The sequence below is a fragment of the Arvicola amphibius genome, chromosome 8, assembly GCF_903992535.2.
Source record: "Arvicola amphibius chromosome 8, mArvAmp1.2, whole genome shotgun sequence".
In the NCBI taxonomy this organism is placed as follows: Eukaryota; Metazoa; Chordata; class Mammalia; order Rodentia; family Cricetidae; genus Arvicola; species Arvicola amphibius.
In genome coordinates, this window is record NC_052054.1 from 108,667,071 (window position 1) to 108,685,761 (window position 18,691).

Genomic DNA, 18,691 nt, shown 5'->3' on the forward strand with positions numbered 1-18,691 from the left:
TCCCGCCCCTTTCCACGCCCACTCCCAGTGACCTCTGGTCTCTCGGAGTCATCCTGAATCTTTTCTCTTCCCTCTCTCTCTTCTCACTGTCCCTGTGTGTGTGCACACGCGCCTCTGTCTCTCCCCCTTTGCTGTTTCTCTCTCTCTTCCTCTCTCCCTTTCTCCCTCTCTCCCTCTCCCCCCCCCCCTCTCTCTCTCTCCCTCTCCCTTCCCCCTTCTATTCTTCTTCCTCTTTACTCCTCCCATATGTCGGCCAAATTTTCCAAGTCCTGACATTGGTTCTGTTCATCTATGCAGTTCCAAGAAAGAATGGGCTGTAAGAGTGGACAGGAGGTAGCTAGGCTCTACCTCTGTATTCACCAGCCTATCTCCTCTCTACCTGCCCCTCTGCCTTGACCTTAACTGGGATCTCATTATCTCTCACTCTGGAGCAGCCACAGTTCTCATGTTCCTCATCTCTCTTCCTTCCAGTACCGGAGATCCCACCTGCCTTGGCCTTTCTAGCGGTTGTGGGGCAACCTCAGGATCCAGCTCAAACCACTCTACTCAATACAGGCAGCTATTTTACGAAATCTGCTATCGCACACCCACATCACCTCTTGCATGTGTTTTGCTTCATCCAGTGTTGTCCCATGGGTACATGACTATGACTGACATTTCAAGAGGGACAATAATTCATTGTGCAGAAGTATTCTGTGCATTCCAGTAGGTTTAACAGCCCTGGCTCCTGCCCACTGCATGCCTGTGGTACCCACCTTCAGATATTGTGACAACTAAAACATGCCCTGGATGTTTCCAAACACTCTGAGCATCCCCCTTCCCAACTGACTACCTCCTACTGGTCCTTCATACCTCAAGTGCTGAGCTGAGCCACACGGAGCTGCTTTTGTTATAGTCCAAGAAGATAGTATTAGCTATTTGATACAGCTAATCTTAATATTCTGTTCTCCTGGAAGCCTTCCCTAATGATGTATGAAGATACCCCATGACTGTCTCTATTAAAGGTCTCACCACCAGGAACTGTAATTGTCATCTCTTCCTCTTACCACATGGTTTAACTCTAATTAACTATGAGCATATTACCATACCAGCTCTTACATCACTTCATCTCTCTAGCACTTGTGTTGGGCGCAGAAGGAGACTAATCCCGGGCTAGCTGAACCAATGAACAGGATGGTAGGCATACTTTCCCTGATGACTCACGGTTGCTTACTATTTCTGGGCAAGGAGATGTCTGCAGGGCACAGTGAGCTACTATACTTTTTAGCTTGCCGTCAAAAGACCCAGCTTAGGGCTGCATCATTGGTGTGTGTGTGTGTGTGTGTGTGTGTGTGTGTGTGTGTGTGTGTGTGTGAACTTTGCTTTACTGCATCAGCATAAATGTCTTCAGTGGTCCTTGGTGCTCTTTAGAAACAGACACAGATCATCTGGAGGACTATGGGGGCACACTGGTGAATCTCCAGAATTATGTCATTGTTTGACAGGCCTATTGCTAGTGTTTTTTTCTAGCTTTAACCATTAGACTTAAGATGCTAAGTCTCCCTTCTGGCTACTAAGGCAATTGGCTTCTAGGACCTTCCTAAGTAGTTACTTTCCTTTGCAAAACTGCTTAAAGGTACCTCAGGATTTAAAACAGAGAAACGTTCCCAGTTGAGATGAAGAGTTGCTAATGAGAAGATGAGCCAAGTGACTTTGCCCAGTATTTTCTAAATAAATGGTTGCTGTTTCTCTATAGCCCCAAAGCATATGGCTCTACTTAATTTATATCAAAATGCTTAGATCAGTAAACACTGAAGTATGCATCTCAAATATTCTAGTTTTGGAGGGATGACTTCCAATTACAGTGCAACCTTTTTTTTTTTTAATCCATATAGATAAAGGCTGGGCATGAGGAGCAGAAGCAAAGGGGAAAGCCAGGAAAAATTAACTGAAGATATATTTTTTCAGAAAAATATTCATGTGTGTTGTACCATTAAATATCTTTACTACGCATCTCGATAAGTAATACATGACTCTATCAACAAGTAACTTTTCAGGTCTTTTATTTTCAATACATTTATAATTCTTTTCTGCTATATAAGGTAATCACATCAGTTTAAGAGACAATTAAATACACGGAAGAAAATTAAATATTTTTACAACAGGTTATTGCTTATATGAAAGGTCCATATAATCTTATTCTCTTAGACGTAATATTATACCTTACACCAAATCCTCCCTTAGCTTGTGGGAAATCAGCATTAAATAGCTAAACATAGAAAACTAAGATCTATAAATAACATAAAATACCACTTAACTCGAACGTGAGCTTAAACAAGACACAGTATGATGCAATATGAATCAACTTCATCCATTGGACAAGTCCAGTGGGACACGAATCAGGTCTGTGCAGTGATGTGCAGGGGAAGCCTCCAGCCCTAGCTGGGAGCATTTCGTCCTCGGGCTGTGTCCAATTCCATCCCAGAAACGCATCCGTTTCTACACCTTCTTCTTGTTCTTAGCTCTTAGGCTGCAAATGAAGAGAAAACATGTGAATTGCAAATAGAGGAACGGAAGGTAGGTACTTCCCAAGCCTCCATTCTTATCTCAGTCTGAAAAGCAGCTCGTCTGAGAAAGGACGGCCATGTTCGACATAACTAAAGCTAGGTAATGACAGGAACAGGAGACGGACACTTCTCTCGACTCTCTGCGTTCGGTGTATGTGGTGCAATCGTGTTAGCTACGATCTGTTGATCAAATGCTACATTACTGATGCGAACCAGAATCACTGGTCTCTTTTTAAGTCAATTTGTCTTTCAGGATTTAGCAACCAACCACGTGTCAGGATATATGTATAAATGATACAAAGAGGAAACATCCTTGCAAGGAGAATCAAGTAGCTAATGACTATCAGATACCCAGGGAAATCTAAACCATCACTTGAGAAAAGTTAGTAAGTTAAAATAATAACAAACACGACAATGGTGTTGACCTATAAGTGCAAAAGGAAGTCTGTGTTTGTGCGGTCTAACTCAAATTCCCTCTTCTAAAGTCCGAAGTCTCTAGACTGAAGACCTCCAACAGGCCTGCAGCCTACACCCTTTATACCATCATTAGGACAGACAGACTGCTTGTCCGTCAGTGACCCATACCGGAGGTGGCGCACGATCTTTTTCACCCAGTCCTGCATTGGATCAGCACACACGGATACTTTCCTTTTTGTGTAAAGGCTGAAAATCAGAAAGGAAAACTTGTAGTTGTGTTCAGTAAGCATTTAAATGTGCTTGTTTTGCACAGAACATGCAGGGAAGCTTCACATGTTAGTTTATTGTTCCGTGGACTGAGCATTTGACTGCAGAGATGAAAGGAAAGGGAAAATGTATGTAGTCCATCCTGCTAGAAGGAATGGAAGGGACTTCTTTAGACTCTCCCTACTATGTAACAGATGACTATGCAGGTGCAGAAGATGTAATCCCAAACTTGTCATTCAATGTTGTTGCTGCCAGAGGTTTGTAACAGGTATGTATGTGGCTAGTAGCTTGTATTATTCCAAAAGAGAATACTCTAAATGAACCATGAATATTTTAAGTGATATTTTAATTAGCCTCATTTTCCAGTAAAAAAAAATCTGCATTCCCAGGTGTCTTCCATGCATTACATTCAACATTATTTTAGAAAGTGACTTCTGCACGGGGCAATGCTTACTTTTTCAAAACCTAAAAGCTAAACTTCGGACTTACTCCGGTCCTACTTAAACTTTGAAGTACATATGAAATAAAGATATTTTGTTCCAAGTATTATTTCTGAATAAAATTCCATTAGGTTAAAATGTTTCTGAAGTCTCCATGTGTTCCTGACATGATGGAATTAAAAAGTTAATGAATAACTTACATGATAGCATTAATGTCACAAGCTTCATCAGCCAACTGTTCCGTGAATCTCACAAAAGTTTTGAGAGGGTAAATGCGCTTTGTGTACCGAAGGCAGCAGTCAAAGTTGCTTGCTGCTAAAAGGAAAAAAAATAAATTCCATTGAGTTCACAGGAAAGAGTTTTCATATTTGGAAACCTAGTGGAGGCTCTTTGAGGTCTAATTTAACATAGGTCTCGGATATCATTTTTTTAAAAAAAAAAATGAGAAGCTGTAATGTTTTGGTTCAACTAATGTAGGCAGAGACTGCTCATTCTTTTCCTGGTCACCCAGACCAAAATAATCACACAGAAACTACATTAATTACAACACTACTTGGTCAATGGCTTATGCATATTCCTAGCTAGATCTTACAACTTAAATTAACTCGTTTTTATTACTCTGTGTATTGCCATGAAGCTGTGGTTTACAAGGTAAAGTTCCTGCATCTTTCTCCTTTACACAGCATCTCTTTGACTCCGCCTACTTTATATATATATTTGAACCTGGCTATATTTTCCCCTGCCATAGGCCAAGGCAATTTCTTTATTAACCAATGGTAATAAAACATAGTCATAGAATGCAGAGGGGAATCCCACATCAAACTAACACAGTATACAAGCCCATGGCTTCTTTAGGTCTTTAATAAGACATTCAATTATTTCATTGTTGTTGCCCTAATCATTCAAGAATATGGGTATTCATCCCTACCACCATCCTTTAAATAAAAGACCTGTATAAAGTAGCATTTCATATTCAGAATATAGGGTAAGGGAGTCAAATTTTAATCTGACCTCTGGCTACTGTGTAGGCAGTAGTGAAATTACAAAGAAAATACAATTTTCTAGGAACTACAAAAAAAAAAACATTAGGAGTTGTGCTCGAAGCACTCTGAAACTGTTGTATGGACTGGTGGAATTTAAATCCCGTTCATAAAGTTTACCACGTGTTTTCAGGCATGCACCTGTTGTAGATAGTGATATAATAAAGCAATACTCGGGCACTCCTCAGAGTTAAAGTGTAACCTGATGCAAAGGTACTGAATAAATGTTATCTCAAAGTGGAAGAACAATGTCCTCCAGGCCTCACAGGGACGCCGAGGCCAAGTGTCACAGTCTGAACCTTAATGGGATATTATAAACTTTACTAATATTACTTAGTTGGGAGGTTATAAAAAGAAAGGTTGGAAGTGAAACATTCCCCACATTTCTGAATGACCATATATCCTGAGAATGTCACCCTCAGAACATCACTCCCAGAAAAGGTACTTGGACCTTATGTTGAAAGCCATTCACTCTCCAAATCTGCTAGAATTGGCGGCAGAGAAGATCCTTGGTTGCTCTTTCCTCCTCCTCCTACCCATGAGCCAACCAGTCCCTCTTACACACTTCTTAGCAGGCTGCTGTCTACAGGGCTCTTCTAGATGAGGTCTAGGGATGAGGAAAGCCTTTTTCCCTCCTGGACCAGCAGGAGGGGCCACACTTACCTTCTGACTGGCTGCAGAAGTGAGCTAGCACCAGGGAGGCCACAGCAATGAAGAGCAGGCTCTTGCCGGTGCAAGACATTCTCAGCTCCATGAGTGATCAGCTCAGTGCTAGGTGCTCAGTGCTGTGTATGCAGTGCCCTGTGAGCCTTCTGCTCCACCAGCAGCCCTACTTATAGCAAAATATTGGGAATGTACACAAGAAGGCGTGTTCTCACTCGGGGTTTTCCCCCATTGATTAATCTGGCTCCTCGTGTCATCACAGAGAAAACCCACAGGGAAAACTTCCTGCCTTTCCCTAATGTTGGGAAGGTGTGAAGGTCAGGTGGGGGCTGGGAGGGGAGGGGAGCCCAGAGGAAGGGAGAGCAAGGGAGGGGAGAATCATGTTAATTCCTCTCCATGTAGGAAGAAGAAAGGCTGCTCAGACTAGTGACCCAGAAATGGCATCTTTCCAGGTTTAACTTAATCTCCCTCTTTCTTTTTTTTCTCTCTCTCTGAAAGAGAGGAACAGCCTCTGAATGGGAACATTTTCATACTCCTATTGTTACACCAGTTTCCTTCCAAGAGCCAGCCCTGGAGGGGGGAAGATCGGGCATGCTGCAACACAAGTTTATGATTACATGATTGATATTTAGCAGTCACAGAAGTATCTGGATTTCTAGACCAACATCCAGAGTAAGTTGTAAAGCTAGAATTGGTGGCAGAGAAGATCCTTGGTTGCTCTTTCCTCCTCCTCCTACCCATGAGCCAACCAGTCCCTCTTACACACTTCTTAGCAGGCTGCTGTCTACAGGGCTCTTCTAGACAGTGTTCCAAACTCTTATGGAAAATACCATCCTCACTACCTCCCCTCAAGCATCATCTTCATCTTGATTTTTCCATCAGCATCTCTAAGAATAGTCTATAGTTATATGCCGTTAATTAGTACTGCAGCCCAGACAATCTCCCCACCTGCCTTTTGTTCTTTGTGATGATGTACTTAATACAGAGCCTAGGAGAGGGCAGAAAACAAATACTATCAGCAATGAAAAATTTGAAAAGCAATCCCGAAATGGTGACAGTGATAATAATAATAATAATAATAATAATAATAATAATAACAATAATAATAATAGTAGTAGTAATAGTAATGATAATGATAATGTGTTGTTATCTCTAATGTATGATAAGGGTTGTCTACCATAAAAAAAATGAGTGGAAGCAAAAGAATCCAATAAATAAATAAATAATAACTGGGATTTGCTAGCCCTGTGCTAGACGTGAAAGATTTTAGACAAAACAGACACTGTTCCAGATAAGTAGGGAGTCTCGGACTATTAAAGGATCTATACATTCAGGAATAGTAGGAATATATACATATATATATATATATATATATATGAAAGTTATGAATATATACACACCAACCAATTGCACCACTAAATACAAAATACAAAACATACTAAATACAAAAATTAACAGAGCTGAAGAGAAGAATAGAAAAGTTAATAATACAAACTGAAGAGTACCATTCCACACTTTTCAGTGATTATCAGAAAAAGGAGGCTGAGGGCCCACCCCACCCCCCAAAAAAACCCTTAAACAGTATTCTAGGCCAACTAGACAACAGGCATCTCTAGAACTTTCTACCCAGAAATAAGACAGTCATTCCTCTCAGCTGTAGATGAAAGAATCTCCAAGATGAATTATATAACAGGTTACTGAAGAAGTCTTAATAAATTTCAAAAGTCTTTAAATAATAAATACTATGTTTTTTAAAAAAAATGAAATTAAACTATCAATCAAAAGGAGAAAGAAATTTGGGGATTCACAAATGTATAAAAATCAATTGACATACTGCTAAATAACCAAAATGTCAAAAATCACTAGAAGTCGGAAAATGTTTCGAGATGAGTTGTAAACAAAAATACAGCTTTCCAAATCTTAGGAGAGGCTGTGAGCGCAGTGCTCGGGGGAAGCCACAGCTGCAACACCTGCATTAAAACCAAGAAGGAGGTCAAGTCAGTCCCCTAACCTTCCTCTTCAAGACACATGAGTAAAGCAAGCTGACCTCAAAGCAGCCAAAGGGAGGCAATGGTAACACGTGGAGGAGAGTAAACAAGGCGCTGGAAACAAAGCAGTGGAGGAAACAGACAGAATCCAATCCTTATTCTTAGTCATGGTGGACAGCATTGGCCAGCTTTAATTACAATAACCAAGTAGATAGACAGGGAAATCCTCTCAGCAACGAGAGTGCATCACTGCTGACTATGGATAACTGCATGCCAACCAAACATAGAAGATGAATGAAAGGACCACCTTTGTGAAACTGCATCAGAACTAGAATAGACTCTTGGATAGATTTAAACAGGGATCATATTGGCAGCTATAGAGCTATAGATTTTCTTCACAAAGAAAATCCCAGGGTAAGGTTGGTCCACTGCTAAGTCCCATCAAACAGTCAAAGAAAAATTGATGTCAAACCCCCACAGCTTTAACAAAAAAAAAAAAAAAAATCAGGACAGAAAATTTCCAGCTCCTTCTGTGAGTACAATGTTGGCAGGCAGTGAGAGGAGAGAAAGACCACGGGTGGGAAAGTAACTACAGGTCAGGACGTCTTATGGAGACAGACACGAGGGACCATTAAAAAGCAGGTCCTGCTTTGCCGAGGACTCCAGCTATAAGGGAATCCGATACCCTCTTCTGGTCTCACAGACACATACATATGCATAATGAAGACTAAGATAATTTTTTTTGAAAATTTTACAAAAAGACAAGAATACTCCTCAACAGCACAATAGCAAACCGAATCGAAACTCTTACATAATAGACTTATGTATCACACTTAAACGGGATTAATTATACAGTTGACTGGACTGGTATGGAACTGAAGATATATACTGCAACATTAAAAAAAATCCATTTGAAGGAATATTTGAGAGACTCAAATGCTTACTCATGATAAAAATACTCAACCATCTAGGAGTCACAGAGAAATTCCTCAATCTGATAAAGATGATCGGTGAAAACCCCAAAGTTAATGTCACGCATACTAGTGAAAGGCTTCATCCTTGATCCTAAGGGCATGAACAAAAAGACAAGGATGTCTATCATCAGTTCTGCTTAGCCCTGCACAGGACACGCAAGCACAACCAATGAATCATGAAACAGAGAAGGAGGGGGCATCCAGACAATAACGGAAGTGGGACCTGAATAAACGTCCAGATAATGTAAGCTTGTACATGGAAAATCCTTTTTTTAAATCCTCTAATATGATTAGAACTGATAACCAAGTTCACTGAGGTCCAAGAATCAACCTCACTGCACAAAAGCAATTGTCTGTCTGTCTACTATCCGTGACTATTCTGAAAACACAACTAAGAAAATGGCTTTATGACGCCATCAAAAGGAATCAAATATGAGCTGCTTGTGGTGCCACCTGCCTGTGGTATCAGCTCAGAAAATAAAAAGAAATAATAAAAAATAAAAAGAATAAAATAGGCATAAATGGAGAAAAGAACGGACCAGCAAGATGGCTCCTTTGAAGGACCAATTTGTTGCTTACTGGGACAATGGCAGTTGGCAAAGAGTCTTCTCAGTAAATCGTGCTAGATAGTCACGTGAAAAAAAAAATAATGTTCAACTCACAATGTACCCCAAATAGCTCAAAATGGGTCACTGACATAATCATAATTTTAAACTATCAAATGCCCTGCAGTAAATACAGAAGTCAACCTTCTTGACCATGGATTATGCAGTGGCTTTTATTTCTGCTATCTAACACTCAAGCAATGGGACAAAATGAAGAATTAAAGTAAATTATATAAAAGCCAACCACAGGGAGAAAGGAGCACGAGGACAGCAGGGAGCGACCACAAGTGAAATGTAATGGTACACCTGCAGGAGACATGACAAATAAATAAATAAAAAACATTTGCACATGCATACAAACAGGCATGTACAAAATAAATATATTAAAATTTAATTAACTGTTTAATGAACAAAGTGCATGAGTAGCCATTTCTCCAAAAGGGCTATCTAAATGCCTGATGAACACGTGCGAAAGCCCAAGATACTTAGGGTTCTGAGTCACTCAGGAAGTGCAAATCAAAACCACCATAACATACCGCCTCACGCCCACCACGATGGCTTCAATCAATAAGAAAGCAGGCAGAGCTGCCAGTGCGGTAGAGAAATGGAACCTCACAACATCGTTACTGGGAGTGAGAAATAGAGTAGAGATTGTGGCAACAGTTTGACAACTGGTCAAGTGTTTAATCAGAGGGTTGGGCCCTGCAATCTCATCCCTAGACATACATTCAAGAGAGTGAAAATACACATCCATGCAGAGACGTCGTGGATGGCTGTGCACAGAGCAGCTAACAAGTCGAAATAGTTCAAGTGTCGCCTGCTAATGAGTAGATCAACGCAATGAAATACTACCCAGTAACCAACGTGAATGAGGCAATAGAAGCAACAAAACGCATGAACCTAAGAAAACACTGTCCTAGGTGGAAGAGGCCCTGTGCTAGGAGCGGTCACCCACATGCAATTCCTTCAGTGTGAACTGTTCGGAACTGGCAGTAACGGCTGAGAGGCAATGGAGGGATTGTCCGGCGCAAGGCTGAGGGAATGAAAGCAGAAAGCAGGAGACTGCTGATGGATCTGTGATAATTTGTTCTTCTTTATCCAAAAAAAAAAAAAAAAAAAAAAAAAAAAAAAAAAAAAAAAAACGCTGGTAAAGGTTGCACAGCCTGGGGAATATACTAAAATGCACTGAATCGCACAGCTTAGCTGCTGGTTTTTATGGTATGTCAATTAAACCACAATAAAGATGGCAACGACAAGGAGTGTCCTGTCTGCCTGCGTCTGATCCTGTCGTAGATGACAAACCCTCTTTATTGTCACTACTCAGGGGGCCCTGAAGTCTGTGCTTGGCTTTCTTGTGCCTTCCACTCCCATCATCGCCTGTCTGCTTCCCTCCTTCTCATGTCTAAACAGGCACAAAAAAGAGCTGTCATTTTAGATTTGGGACTGAGCTAAGTAGGAGAGAAACCATAGAAAATGTGTTGTTCTGAGTCTAAACTATTTCACTCCACACAGTGATTTCCAGTTACGTATATTATCCTACACATGTCATGATGTCATTTTTATTGATGGCTACATAAAATTGATAATAACGCACATGTGTATTGTGTGTGTGTAACCTTTTCCTTATTGATTCATATTGTATGGACATCCAGGCAGCTCCCATTTCTTGACCATCTGAATGGTGCACCATTGAACATGGATGTACACATACACATAGATCCCTGTGGCATCACTTTGAGTGCCTTCTATAAAGCCAAGAGCGTATAGCTGGGTCACTTAGTAGTTCCGTTTTTACTTTTCTCAGAAATTTTCAAATTAATTTCCCCATAGTTACATGTTTGCGTTCTCACCAGTGAGCAAGAGCTCTTCTCTCATATTTTTTTCCAGCATTAGTTGAAATAAGTCGGGACGGTATTGCTATATTACTTTCTTGATGTCAGCCTGAATGACTGAGGCAAGATGGAATCTCAAAGCAGTTTTGGCTTGCATTTTCTTGACCACTAAGGACATTGAACATGATTTTAAAATGTCCACTGGCCATTTGTTTTCCTTCTTTTTCAAAATAACTTTGATTGAAGTTATCCTTTGACAAAAAGCTATCGTCAGAATTTCTCCTTTGGTTGGGTGGATTTTTGTGAGTGGTTGGGGCAAGTCTCTGGAAGTTATTCTTTTCAAATAACTTGGACACAACTGTCACAAGTTCTGATTCCTACATATAGTAGGATACCAGGGTCTTGCTTTCCACACCCTCCCAAATAAACTTGGTGAGTATCTCTTCTATGGAAGAAGCTTATGGGTGTTTATATAAAGACAGCGGAAAGCTGAGGCCTGCCTTCAGTGTAAGCATCTTTAAAAGCAGCATGTGCCACGTATGTTTTACTTAAAACATTAATAGAATTGCTAACAAAAGGATCATCTGGACATTGCATGACTTCCTTCAGTGTCTCTGATAGATGAATATTAACTTGGCGTGATAATCCTACTCTGTGTCCACCCAGCATCTTCTGTCTCCGGTGAATTTCCATGACACATTTTAGGAAGGAGGAAGTTCCTTTCAAAGCTGCATGGATTCTGCCTCTATCACATGCAAGACAGTTTAAAAGGGAACATATTATGAGAGGAAGGAGCCATGATGTCTGTTTGATTCCTACTAAAGACAATGCATTTCTGGGAGAGGATACCTTTGAATGAAGACGCAGACCATCATAGAGCCTGGAAAGTACTGCATCCAAGAGAAATCTAGAGCAGTAGCAGAACAAGGAATGATGCCCCTGTCTGGGGCAGCATAGGAGGCAGGTCTGAATTTCAGCTTGCAGGGAAGCTAGAAACTTCCCTTCACCATGTCAAATTCAAACATTCCCAGACTTCCTTCTTGATCACCAAGAAATTGTCAAGTTAAAGTTTCTAACCTTTCAGTGAAGACGTTCAACATTTACACTTGAAAAGATATCCAATCATATGGATGCAAATCCTGCACTCTTCCTGACTGTGTAACGTAGAAAGAAAGTAAAAAAAAATGACTCTCAGATCTCCTTCTCATAAATCGGAATGATAAAATGTTTCGCAGAACACAGTAGGTTTTCAGCAAGTATTCTACTCTTCCTCCCTCCCAGTTTTTTTTTTTCTGGTCTTAGGATTAACCCATTCCGTGTGTCTCCTCTAAACTGTATGTAACTATACAGTCATGTATCATATCCAGTGCTTATCTGATCTGATGGTGTTCCTGTACAATATATGGAAACAGCAGAAATGTTATTGTCTAGTAATGCCATGGCTTTCTTAATGTCTTAGCCATACTCGTGTGTTAGTGACGATGCTGATATAGAAAAGCCTACTGTTCTGTTAGTTATTACAATACTATAAAGAGCTGTGTGAAGTGCATGAGGCTTGCTAATTATTAGTTCAGTGCTACTGACTTATGTGCTTACTGTTATGTGATTTTCATAATTATATTAAGGTGTACCACTTACTTATATGAGAGAGAGAGAGGGAGAGAGAGAGAGAGAGAGAGAGAGAGAGAGAGAGAGAGAGAGAGAGAGAGGAGATAGAGAGCAAAACTGTAAAGCTACTCAATCCTTCATAAGGTACTTCAGAATAATACACTATTGCCATGCAGGACAAAAACTCCATGATTCTATTTGCTCCCCAAGTCCTTCCAATAGCCAGAGTGTGGAGGCAAAATACAGCAACACTGCTGACCCTGGTCCAGGATAGAAGCTATGGTTTGGCTGTAAAATGTGTTCCCATGTGGTGTTTTGGATAAGAATGGCCCCCATAGTCTTACATATGTAAATGTCCAGGCAGTGGCACTATGGGAAAGGATTAAGAGGTATGGTCTTATTGGAGGAAGTGTGTCACTGGGGATGCGCTTTGAGGTTTCAAAAGCCCAAACTAGGTCCAGTGACTTTCTCTCTCTCTTCCTGCTTCCTGCTAGTCTAGACATGGGACTATCAGATCCTTTTTTAGCACCGTAAATGCCTGTGTGTGGCCATATTTCCCCACCAAGACAATAACAGACTTAACCTCTGAAACTGTAAGCCATGCCCCAGTTAAATGCTTTTCTTTATAAGACTGGCTGTAGTCATGATGTCTTTTTACAGAAATAGAACACTGACTAAGGCATCTCACAAACTGATGTGTCCAAACACTTGGACGTCTGGAAATTTGCAGAACTTTTGAGATGGTTGTCTAAGCAGTAGAAGTGGGTTTCTGGGAATGAGCCTTGAAGACAGTGTTCTGGCTTTACCCTAAACTTTTCTATGTCTTGACCTGCTAAGATATGAACAAGCCATGCCTTGAGTTCCTGTCACTGCGGAGTCATTTCAGCTGCCATGTTGTAATGTTCTATGTCCCCTAAAACCGTGTTCTCAAATAAATTCTTTTCCCTTAATCTGTCAAGGATTCACCCACACCAACAAGGAAAGTAACCAAGACAATAGTGCTCCAGATAATCCTAACCTTGTGATGTAGGACCAAGCAAGGCCCAGGTGCTGTGAGACCAAAGACAAGAGGCAAACGGACCCAGGTCCAAACAGAGGGCAACTTATTGGGTATTTGCTGATGGAATCATGGTTCTTGGGACAGAGCAAGCAAAAGGAGACTTCCATAAAAAAATTAAGTCAGAATATCAGGATTTCAAAAACACTCAAGACAAAAGTGACCTCTCCTATGTCTCTGACTTACCGCAGACTGTAATCAAAGGGCTAGAAGTAAGACTGGTGCCAAGGCCCCCGCTGTAAAGCTCCATAAATGACTCGCGTGGACTTTGTCTGTTTATAGTAAAGCTGGGTGAGTATTTGGGGAATACCAACCAGGTTTGCTCTGAGGGCGTGGTGAGGATTAGGACTACAGCCCTCAGAAGGGGAACCCAGAGAGTGGGTTAAGGTGCACGCTCACGTCTCCCCTTTCCACTGCCAAGTTGGGAAATGAAGCAATAATAATAATGGAGAGAAAATAATGTTGTAAAGGAAGAAACTATTTCTGCACAGTCCTCCAGTGTCTTTGCATTGTGAGCAATGTTTCTTTGCCAAAGTCCTAAGGTTTGAAAAGTGCAAATGTTTACAGAGTAAAAAATGTCATAGTGTCAAATTTACTCCTGAAAACTTTGAAAATATAGTATACAGCATTTATAAACTCTGCAAAAGTAAATAGTAGTGTCCTGGGCCTTCACCTTCTTTCAGGGGCATGGCGAACGGCCAGCCCTGTGAGCTCCGGTCATGGCACCCGTCCCGTACAAGTTTATCATCTTTTCCCTTTTATAGCACCTTTTTATGGCATCTGTCCTATGCTTAAGAACACAAATCCTTACACTTGTCAACAGTATTCAATAAAGTCACGTGCTGTGTGGGTTCATGACCTAGGAGCGACAGACTGTACTTTGATCCAAAACATCAGTGACACATCTAGAATCATGTAAGGACTCCATTGCACACAACAGAATCTCCCAAGTGTGTTTTTCTCAGAACCTTGCTCCATTGTTAAGAAACATGCGACTGCATTTCAGTTCACTTGTCTTCAAAAATCTAACTTCAGCTTCAAGAGGGAACCCACAACAATGACACTCAGCATCTGTCCTGTCTACTTGGAAACAAACATGATCAAAGTAGCATAGACCATGGCACGTGCCTCAGGAGTATCAAACCGGTACAGAAGCACACTGGAAACTGCAGTGTTTCTACTTATCTCTAAAACAACTGTGGTAACAATGCTCTATTTATGGTTTTGTCTCTGAAAATGTAGCCTCTGGACCAAAGTTATCATTTCTTCTCTTTTACAATATCAGTCTTCCTATGTTCTCCTTTCTCATTTATTGAAGTAAAAAGATTCATATGGAGACTGTTATGTAATGTGCTGGGGGAAAGAAAAGAAAAAGAAGAAAGGGAAAGAAGGAAAGAAAGAAGGGAGGGAGGACAGAAAGAAAGAAGGGAGGGAGGAAAATGACCCTTCAGAGCCACCCTAGTTCAGGGCTTCTCAATGGACTACTCCTCACATTTGTGAGGCTTAAGTCCCTGCTATCAAAACCGTCCTGTGCGGTATAGAACGCTGAGAGGCCTCACTGGTGTTCCTGCTATAGCAGCAACCACTGTCTCCCACCTCCAACTGTAACAAACGAATTGTCAATTTGCTAGAGGACAAAAGTCTTTTCGAGTGAGAGCCATAGTCTCAAAGGAACCACAACGAATACTTGGTTATATTTTATTGGATGTCTAATAATTTTTTCAGTGATACATCTTAACTTTAAAAATATTTCCTATTTTAATATATAATATAAATCAATATATTAAGGCATCTTCCCAGAAACTAAATATTTTTTTTTAAATCAGGGGTCTATAAACTATTCCCTACTTCCAAAGCAAATTCAGCTCACTTCCCGCCTTGTGCAAAATGCTTTCCTGGCACACACCACAGCCTCTTGCCTCAGGACATCCATGGTGGGAGGTCAGCACTTGAGATGCACTGTGTGGCCCGAAAAGCATAAATTATTTACTATCTAGAGTTTTACAGCTTCCCACATCCTGTTCCAGAATGCGATCATTAAGGACCCACAGCCTTCAGTCACTTTGGGGGAAACTACAGTTTATTCATTCACTGTGAGAGTTAAGCTGTTGACAGTTTTTCCTATTAGGTTTTTTTTGTTTTTTGTTTTTTTCAGGTGTGCTTGTAACCTTGTGTGCTTCTTTCGCTATTCATACCCCGGGACACATCTGGCTTCTCTGCTAGTCATATCACATGTATAGTTCTTGGAAAGTAAGCAGGATTCCCCTCATTCAACGTCTCAAAAATAAGCTCTTTGACTCTCACTGTTACATATTTACACATGAAATCCAGATGTCTGCTATCAGCAGCATTCAGACTACGTATGGCTCTATGAGTGTCTCTACTATTGGCATGTAAAAGCCATTCTAAGAACATAAAAAGACGCAAACTTGAAAAGGGATGATGGACTAAATAGGATACACATACACAGAGATCTCAGATCTTTCCGAGAGCCACTGTCATCAACAATTGAGTGAAGGAATGTTGCTCATAAGACAAAGATGAACCGAAGCAAGAACTGAAGCTTGGAGTGGTTTTGGCCTCGTGTTGTTGGTCTGACCTGACTTGAGCATTTTTAGAAGTAAAAACAGAAAGCTTTGGGTTATAAGCAAAATCTCTCTCTTACTGTCTTTGTCTCTGTCTCAGTCTCTCTTTCCTGTGTGTGTGTGAGCACGTGTGTGTGTGCATGCGTGCGTGCTCGTGTGTGTGTGTGAGCACGTGTGTGTGTGCATGTGCGCGTGCTCGTGTGTGTGTGTGTGTGTATGTGAGCACGTGTGTGTATGTGCGCGTGCTCATGTGTGTGTGTGTGTGTGTGTGTGTGTGTGTGTGTGTGTATGTAATGTGGTTAAGGACTATAATGACAAGAACCAGAGGGTGTTTCACATGCAATTACTTTAAAATTTTCTTTCTTTTTTCTTTTTTTGGCTTTTTGAGACAGGGTTTTTCTGTAGTTCGGAGCCTGTCCTGGAACTAGACCAGGCTGGCCTCGAACTCACAAAGATCTGCCTGCTTCTGTCTCCTGAGTGCTGGGATTAAAGGCGTGGGCGTGCGTTGCCACCACCACCAGGCATCTTTCTTTCTTTTGTGGTGCTAAGGGTTACACCCATGCTCTTGTACACACTAGGCAAGCACTCTACCACTGAGGTATACGCCTGTCCCCAGGGTTATTTCAGAGGAGAATCGGGGACAGTGACGGCAAGAAGTTGTAGAGATAAGGGGTCTTTTGTTCAGACGACCTTTTTAAATCCCTACTAACCTTAAATACTAGAAGCACTTGAGTCACCTTCTGCCCTCCGTGCTAGGGGTTTTTCCAGGTGCTACTAGGGCACTAGTGGTTCCAAAGGTGGAAGTGTGTGAAAGGTGGTGAAAGTTACATGTTACGTCAAGGACTCGTTTGAAACCAGCTATATTAAAGCCATTTGACATTGGTTATCATGGGTTTGAGCTGAGAGAATCCAAGAACAGCAAATCCACTGATGGTCACAGCAGCGAAAACATAAATGTCTCAGAAAGCAACAAGACAAAGAGCACGACCAAACTACCTTTGTAAGAAAAGAGGGTTTGTACATGCGTTTTGATCAGAATGTGAGCATCATCATTAGTTACAAAGACTCTGAAGATCCCTATATGACTGTTTATATAATACTGCGATAATTTTACATTTTAATTCAGTACTAGTTGTTGATATGAATAAAATTTTAGAGCTACCTTCAAATTTCAAATAGACATGACCCACCAAAAGACAAAGAATAAGTGGTCAATTTTCATGGTAATTTTTTTAAACTTCAGTGAGATTCTACATAAACTACATTCTTAATCATTTTTTCGTAGATTGTGATTATTTTTACTTAAAATATAATTATATAATTTCCCTTTCCTCACTCTAGCCCCTCCCTTATACCGTCTTCCCTTGTTCTCTCTCTCAAAATCATAAACTCATTTTCTTTAGTGACCTAGGAATACCATTTGCTGATTGTGTTCAGTGTATTTATGTGTATGTGATTTCAGCGCTGACCACTTAGTATTAGAAAACCAACAAGTGGCCGCATTCCCTGCAAACTGTTTATTTCACTCTTAACATCCCTTGTTGCCTATAAACTACATTTTACATCATGGGTCGTTGTGTCTTTTGTTTTAGTAAAGGTATAAACAGGGTTAGTAGCTTATTGCCTCCCTGTACCCCAATGTCATTCATTACACTAATTCATCTGCCCACTCTAGGACTGTTTTGATGAATTATGAATGCAATAAAAGTGTTCTCATCTGGGTTTTGGTTTTGATCCCTTGAACAATCCCAAAGGTGAACAGCTTGAAGTCCAGCTAGCTCAATACCTTAATGCTGAAGGTCATGGAGGTCAGAGAGACATGAGACATTGCTGGTGTAGGCCCTGAGGACCAGAAGTGAAGCTTCTGACCTTCTCCCTAGGTCAATGTTTTATTCCTCATTTCCTCTACAATGGTTTATTATCTAAGTGTGGAATAGATCACATTACTAGACATCATTAACGTACACATTAACCTAACTTCTTTCAGAGAGCAACGTAAGCTGCAGTTTCTATTTAGGCTTAATCATATCCAACATATTATAAATGTCATCAAATAAAATAGCCCTGCATGTACGTGCAGACACAACTATTCGGAAATAGGAGATGGAAAGAGCATTCCAGCCCAAGAGTTGTATGCCAGCCTGGGCAACAAAGCAGTGTTCTGTTTGGGAACAAATTAATTAAAATGAAATTAAAAGGTCACACTTTCATAAAGGATGACAGCTAAATGAATTACTGTGATGAGTACTTTAAACAAACTCTTGCTTCTCGGCATCTAAGCTTGGATTCCCTTGAAAGCACTGGAAGTGCCGCTAAATTAGTTGTAAGGTCATCTCAGGAAGCAGGAAGATTGACAGGAAGAGAGATAAATAGCTTCCTAGGTCATCCAAGGTCATCTGTGGGCATTGGGAAGTTGACTTTCCTGGAAACTCCTTAGGGGAGAGAAGTAAATAGTAGTCTTTGAAAATAATCCCCCTGGAGGATGAGAGACAGCACTCTGTGCACTGGATCAAACCCTTCATTACTGGAAGATTTCTTCCTGGGCAGTAGCTCCCACTAGTTTTATTCAATGGTAGGAGAAGTGGTGTGCTCCAACATTCTCCCCCAGTCCAGAAAAGATCTAGGAGCTGAAAAGAAGGCCGACACTGAGCAAGCCATTTGAAGCATGG

At 40.8% G+C, this 18,691-nt stretch overlaps 1 protein-coding gene across 2 annotated transcripts; it reads right to left on the bottom strand.

Moving 5' to 3' along the window:
- Positions 1-2,201: 2,201 nt before the first annotated feature.
- Ccl20 (C-C motif chemokine ligand 20) lies at positions 2,202-5,512 on the bottom strand. Of its 2 annotated transcripts, none has more exons than XM_038340590.1 (4): positions 5,374-5,512; positions 3,871-3,982; positions 3,132-3,209; positions 2,202-2,509 (listed from the first exon to the last, which is right to left on the bottom strand). In XM_038340590.1, the coding sequence occupies exons 1-4, from the start codon at positions 5,462-5,464 to the stop codon at positions 2,479-2,481; spliced, it is 312 nt and encodes a 103-aa protein (XP_038196518.1). In that variant the 5' UTR covers positions 5,465-5,512; the 3' UTR covers positions 2,202-2,478. The 2 variants fall into 2 exon arrangements, with proteins under 2 accessions (XP_038196518.1, XP_038196517.1); XM_038340589.1 differs by having other exon boundaries at positions 3,871-3,985; positions 5,374-5,511.
- Positions 5,513-18,691: the final 13,179 nt, after the last annotated feature.

Coding starts and splice junctions, on each gene's coding strand:
- Ccl20 (XM_038340589.1), bottom strand. CDS start 5,464: ATGGAGCTGAGAATGTCTTGCACCGGCAAGAGCCTGCTCTTCATTGCT. Junction 3,210..3,870: donor TGTGACATTAATGCTATCAT/GTAAGTTATTCA, acceptor TCTGATTTTCAG/CCTTTACACAAAAAGGAAAG. Junction 2,510..3,131: donor AAGATCGTGCGCCACCTCCG/GTATGGGTCACT, acceptor CTTCATTTGCAG/CCTAAGAGCTAAGAACAAGA.